Source organism: Nilaparvata lugens, chromosome 4 (genome assembly GCF_014356525.2).
Source record: "Nilaparvata lugens isolate BPH chromosome 4, ASM1435652v1, whole genome shotgun sequence".
Classification (NCBI taxonomy): domain Eukaryota; kingdom Metazoa; phylum Arthropoda; class Insecta; order Hemiptera; family Delphacidae; genus Nilaparvata; species Nilaparvata lugens.
In genome coordinates, this window is record NC_052507.1 from 11,034,480 (window position 1) to 11,040,993 (window position 6,514).

Below are 6,514 nucleotides of genomic sequence, written 5' to 3' on the forward strand. Positions count from 1 at the left end.
AAAAACAAACAATATGATTCATAATCTGCTGTCAGTTCTACTTACTCTTACAAAAACTCATACATGATAATAATATTTTTCTTCAATAAAAACTCAAAATAAAATCAATGCAATTGAAAAATTTTAATTCAATTGAAAAATCAGTTTAATTTCAAATCAATTGAAATCAAATCAAATAGAAAGTGATCCTCAAAAAATCTTAATCCTAGTATTGATCATGATTGAGATTCATAACTCATCAGAATTGAATTCACCAGGGAAGAGTCGTGAACTGACAGTGCTTTTATTCAGTCTTCATCCCATTTTGTTAATTCAATGTGTAGCCTAGTCATACGATTTTATATTCAAGCTTATTTCATTGCAAGAATTGATTGTTGGTGAATATTCTGTACAGTAATTAAAAATAAATTAGAAATTAATTCTATATTATGACTATTTTACAATATTTTTGTTTTCTATCCCTATGCATGCATCCGAATGTTTTTAATAGACTGGATAGAGTACGGTAGCTTTGAATTTTATTACATCTGAAGCTATTTCTTGTTATTGATCACTTATTATTTATAGAAATATTTTGCAGTTGACCCGACTCAACATCCCAATTGGCATCTGGTCAATGATAAGCAATGTGGTCTTCAGCCAGCTCTGAAAATATTTGGTGGGCAAGATGCCAGCCTAGGAGAGTTTCCTTGGATGGTCCTTGTGATTACTGATAAGAAAGGTGAGTTTTAGTCGTGATAAGCCATGAGATGACGTCTAGAAATAAGGAGTTTTAGGCGTGATAAGCCATACGGTGACGTCTAGAAAGGACACTGTCAAATGAACCCTTGCTGGTGATGAAACCAGAAATTAAATGGCATTTCCTGATGCCTTGGTCTGGAATGATACCTAACGCTATCTTTTCTCTATGATTTTGATCAGCTTCCATACAAATCTAACTTGTCCACTATAACATTAGTAACGTTACTTTCTTATACCTTTTTCTGGCTGGTCCAACGGTATGACGAATGCCTCAACCTTTATAGAAAATATGTTGAAAAATAATAATTACTAGGGTATTATAAAGTAACTTTTGGTGGGGGAATTATTCATTAATTTATATACATTTGTCTGATATTCATGGGATGGCCAATTGGAGGTTGAAAAAATGACCCTCGTATAAGTAGAGTAAACTTCACAAATTGATTTCAATATTCTCCATGGAATAACTTCTTTAATAATTAATTTCAGTCAAATTAATTTTCCACAGATCTCGTTTCTGGCCAGACTAACCCTTTCCAATGTGGTGGATCTATAATAAGTGAGAAATACATTCTTAGTGCTGCGCACTGCTTCATTGATAAAATTCATGAAACTTCCAAGTGAGTGAACGGTACCTATTCTATTATCAATTTTCTATTTTGTCTACTTTATTTTAAAATTCTTTTTTTTTCAATCAAGCATATTATAATTTCTTCGGAATTATTCAGTTCATTTAATCAGTTTTTATTTTATTTCCAATCACCTATTAAATTTGTTTTTCAAATGTGAGAATATACTGATGGGCACGCATCATAAAAAATATTGAAACCCTTACTTATAGAAATAGACACGGCCAGACATCCGTGTAATGCATGCAATGAATAATCCACTTGTCAGCTGTTTGATTGTGAATAATTCTATAGTCTGATTTATCCTATCTTCAGTGTATATCATATATATAGTGATATCAGAGTATGGAGGAATTCCTTTTCTTTTCATATTATCCTTAAAATGCAAAATTTAAAAAAAACCTTGTGTGTACATCGACGCGCAGTTGAAAAAGGAATATTTCTGCCAAATCTCATCGAATTCTATCAACGTGTTTGGCCGTAATCGCGTTACATAAAGACAGACAAAAGCAAATCGAGTTGAAACATAGACCTCACTACGTTCGGTCAAAATTTGTTTTTTAACTACTCGAACTGTGACAGAAAAAGCTGTATAATGAGAAAAGACAAGAATATTCTCACCACTAGTTCAGACGGACTTCACTATGAGTCCTATCATACGAGCTCTCCCCCAGAAAAGATAATTTTGAGGTATTAATGAACTATCAGTCAATGTCAAACAGGAAAGTCACCTCGAGTATACATTTCTATCTATCGTTCGAGCGCACATTTGTTGTTAAAAAGGAAAAGATGCTAAAGTTATTATTGAAAACGAACAAATAAACAACCTTCCTATCAATAAAATTACAAGTCAAATACTGGTCAATGAATTATAAATTGAAACTCTAAAGGTGCGTACAGATATACGCGCCGCGAACATGAGAAATTCACTTTTAATCAGCTGACTATATCTGTATTTCTACAGAAACGGTTTACCGTTATAAAAAGCTTGGCATCAGCTGATTAAAAGTGAATTGCTCATGTTCGCGGCGCGTATAGCTGTACGCACCTTGAAATCCTGATCAATATGAGATGAAATATACTATTATATATTATATGTCCCATATAACCAGGTGACAAAAATGACAAGCATAGCATCACCAATGTTAATCAGATATTGCCATTATAAAGTGGACCTCACTATAGATCAAATTTTGAGCCTATATTCAATTCATAAAAGGTAGATCCATAATAAATATGCTAGCCACTGTATAAATGTTCTCTGCAGAATAATTTAAGTAGATGACATCACTTCAATTATTATGCCTCTCTAAGTTGAGTATTTCTATTGAATGTTGAATTTTTGCTACTTTTAAGCATACGATTCAGAGTTGGTGAATATGACTTCGCCAGTAAACCTGATTGTGACGCCAACGGTGTCTGTGCACCAAACTACATTGAGTATCCTGCTTCCGAAGTTATCATACATCCTAAGTACATACCAAATGATAAATACTCTCATCATGTTCATGACGACATAGCTTTAGGCAGAGTTGATCAAGGATTCGTTTTTACAGGTAAAGAAAATGAATTATAATTATTAGGTAATTGATAATATTAATTATTATTGGACTCTCTGTATAAATACGGTTTATCATTATTAGCTCTGGACTACACATGAATATGATGTAGCCTGCTATCAGTAACTCTCTTGCTATTCTCTTGATAATTTTTGGTTATGATGTGGTGTATATCATTTATTTATATTCTTTTATTCTGTGGTGTTTTGGAAAACTCTATAATTTCAATTTCTATTCAACAAATTTGAATAGAGATATAAACAATTAACAAAATATCTAGCCTTGTTTAAGAAAATTCATTAGGAAATCATTCAAAAATATAATTTCTTTCTTTCTTGATAAAATATAATTGGTTAGTTTAAACGAGAATGCATGCATTTCAAAAATGCAAAACTATATAATTTGAAAACTCTATAATTTCCAAGTATTGTTAACAAGTATTTCAATAGAATTGGACATCGTCAATACTCTTGCTCTCTTCAATGTTGTTTTCCATCACGAACTGCTCATTATTAAATCACTTTTTGCTTTTGGAAAAAACGACTAGCAGTCAGATATTTTACAATAAATGAATAAATCACTCACTGGACAACGAGATCTTTCGGCAGTTCCGCCATCTTCTTGGTTGCCATGCTCTCTTGCTCTCTGATATGAATGAAAATTTGAATAGGAATTTTGATTTTTATCTTCATTCATCTACATATAGTGACGGAAATTGGATTCAGAAGTTGGCTGGTAAATCAACTCACTAGATCTTTGGTGGTAAAAGTTCCCCTTGTAAAGTTCACATTTTCTCAATGGAAGAACCAGCGTTTGAACTTCTGATCTCATTATATGACTCTTATTATTGCTTATTAAAACATAGTGGAGCTTGCCTATCCTCTCTGATCGAAACATAGTGGAGCGGCGAAGGTAGAGTAGAAGGTAGAAGGAAGCGAAGAGTGTTAGAAAGTAATGGATGTATGTGATTGTGCCAGAGCATAGTGGAGCAGCGAAGGCAGAGTAGAAGGTAGAAGAATGCGGAGACATTTAGATATACAATATTCATTTTCAACACCTTCAAGTCTCATAAGCTACCTTCTCTGATACCCTCTACCGTCGCAGCTGCACTATGTTTTGACTCTCACAATGTGACTTACTTGTTTGTTTTAATAGCATTATCAAATTTTCAATTAAGTGTACAGTTTGTATTATTGTTGGCAGATTATGTACTCCCAATCTGCTTGGAATATGGATATTTACTTCACCAAAATTATGGTGGCCTGGTAGCCCAGACTATTGGTTGGGGAATCTACCGTTCTCATCCAGGTGAGAAATAGTATTAGGCTTAGTTAGTCTATCATTTAGTTAATAAATAAATGAATAAATACAATTTTATTGTCAGCCAGCCAAAAAAGCACAAGACAAAGTCAAGTATTCATAATATCGGGGCACCGATCGAGCTTCGCTCGTTATTTTTATTTATTGATAAACAGAACACAATTCTCTAAAATGATCGTGTTTATATTTCACAGCTGGCTATATGCCATCCTATGAATTTCGGGGATGCGATATTTTGATTTTTCATATACTCACTCACTCACTTTTTTACTATCCACAGCTGTTTCAGCCAAGGATGAATTATCCTTTTAATGTCCTAGTGCAATCGAATTTTTATATCATATGAACCTACTATGTTCCAAATTTCGTGAAAATCGTTAGAGTCGTTTTCAAGATCGGTTGAACATAAATAACCAGATATAAATATAAATAACCAGATAAATAACCAGATTAAAAATCAGATAAATAACCAGATATAAAAATACAGAAATTGCTCGTTTAATATAATAGGATTTTATTTGAAAGATCTTGTTATTAAATTTTCTTCTTCTTCTTCTTCTTCTTCTTCTTCTTCTTTTTCTTCTTCTTCTTCTTCTTAAGGCTGTGCAAAGGCTAAAAATAAACTTTCTATTGATGAGATTTTTCAAAGTTTCTCGATTTGTATATAATCAAGCTATCAAAATAAAATAGTTTTCTCAGGAAATATTTTTTTCCGATCATTACTTTTCGAGATATGAGCGCCTAGAGTTTAAAGTTTTGGGACAGAACATTTCAAATTCGGTAAGAGATAAATCAATAAGATTTAGAGGATAAATTCTTCATGGTAATTTTGATCAAGTAAAACAAAAATTTTCGAGAAAGTTATTCAATTTACTAAAAATAACCAAAAATAACTTTTAGTTGAGCTATTTTTGGTAAATTGAATAACTTTCTCAAAAATTGAAATTTTCAATAGATTTTTGTTTTATTCAATCAACAATAGCCTACCGTGGAGAATTTTTCCTCTAGATCTCATGGATTTAACTCTTACCGAATTTTAAATGTTTTTTATGAGAAAACTATTTCATTTTGATAGCTTGATTATATACAAATCGAAAAACTTTGAAAAATCTCATCAATAGAAAGTTGTTATACTGGTTAGAAAGTTGTTATACTGGTTGAAATTCGATTAATAAACTTGTACTTTCTCAAATATAATTTTTTTCAATTGATTTTATTCAATTTCACAGTCGTTAAACAGCAGTACCCGACTGTACTACAGAAAGTCTCGCTGGAGGTGTTCGACCAGCCGACCTGCACGCGTGTACTGTCCCTTATTCGAGGCTTTTCATCTGTCAATCCAAAATGGCAGATTTGCGCCGGGACTCATACCCAATACCCCTACATTGGCGATTCGGGGAGTCCCTTGTTCATCGTGAAATCTGTCCAGGATGACATTCCGAGGCAGTTTCAGATTGGCGTTGTTATAAGCGCCTCTCCTGCAGGAGACACCTCTTGGAACGGTGGTAGACGACCCAGCATCTATACAAGAGTTGCCAGCTACCTTCAATGGATTTTGGATCAGATGAAGGACTAGATAAAATCATAGAGAAATTATGGAGATCTTTAGTCTACTATTTGCCTCTGATGAAGTGCACTAAATACTAAACTCATTCAAAGAATCTCCCTCAATGGAACTTTTTATCTAATTTCACTTTACTTCTTTGGTTCTCCCAGCAGTACTTACTGTACAAAAGATTGAAAGTATAATATATTAAATTCAGAATCATTTGCTAACGTTTTTCTCAAATTATTTTCCTTCCATTATTGTAGCACCTAGTTTTAGGCTATAGTGAGGTCCACGTTATAATTATGGCAGTGTTTGATTAGTAATTATATTGCTATCATTCAACAAAGCGGATACCGCTATCTCTTTCTTGCTTTATGCTCTGTTGCCAGATCGTTTTTCAACAATGTAGAAATATAAACAATTAACAAAATATTCAATCTTGTTTATGAAAATTCATTATTAAAAATATAATTTCTTGTTCATTATTGTTTTGTTTCCCATCACGAACTGCTTATTATTAAATCACTTTTTGCTATTAGAAAAATCGACTAAAAGTCAGATTTTTCACAATAAATGAATTAATCACTCACTGTGACAACGAGAACTTTCGACAGGTCCACCATCTTTTTGGTTGTCACAAAGGTCTCGTTGTCACAGTGAGTGATTGTAAAATATCTGACTGCTAGACGTTTTTTCTAATAGAAAAAATAATTTCG

The 6,514-nt window shown here is 32.7% G+C and overlaps 1 protein-coding gene across 1 annotated transcript in view; it reads left to right on the forward strand.

The window, feature by feature from the left end:
• LOC111045773 (polyserase-2-like) overlaps window positions 1-6,025 on the forward strand; it is an 18,086-nt gene extending 12,061 nt beyond the window's left edge. Inside the window, exons 9-13 of the mRNA XM_039425672.1 lie at window positions 581-721; window positions 1,250-1,361; window positions 2,727-2,926; window positions 4,133-4,237; window positions 5,479-6,025. Coding sequence (XP_039281606.1) covers window positions 581-721; window positions 1,250-1,361; window positions 2,727-2,926; window positions 4,133-4,237; window positions 5,479-5,825 — 905 coding nt within the window. The 3' untranslated portion in view covers window positions 5,826-6,025. The remainder of the gene's footprint in view (window positions 1-580; window positions 722-1,249; window positions 1,362-2,726; window positions 2,927-4,132; window positions 4,238-5,478) is intronic.
• The last annotated feature ends 489 nt before the right edge of the window (window positions 6,026-6,514 follow it).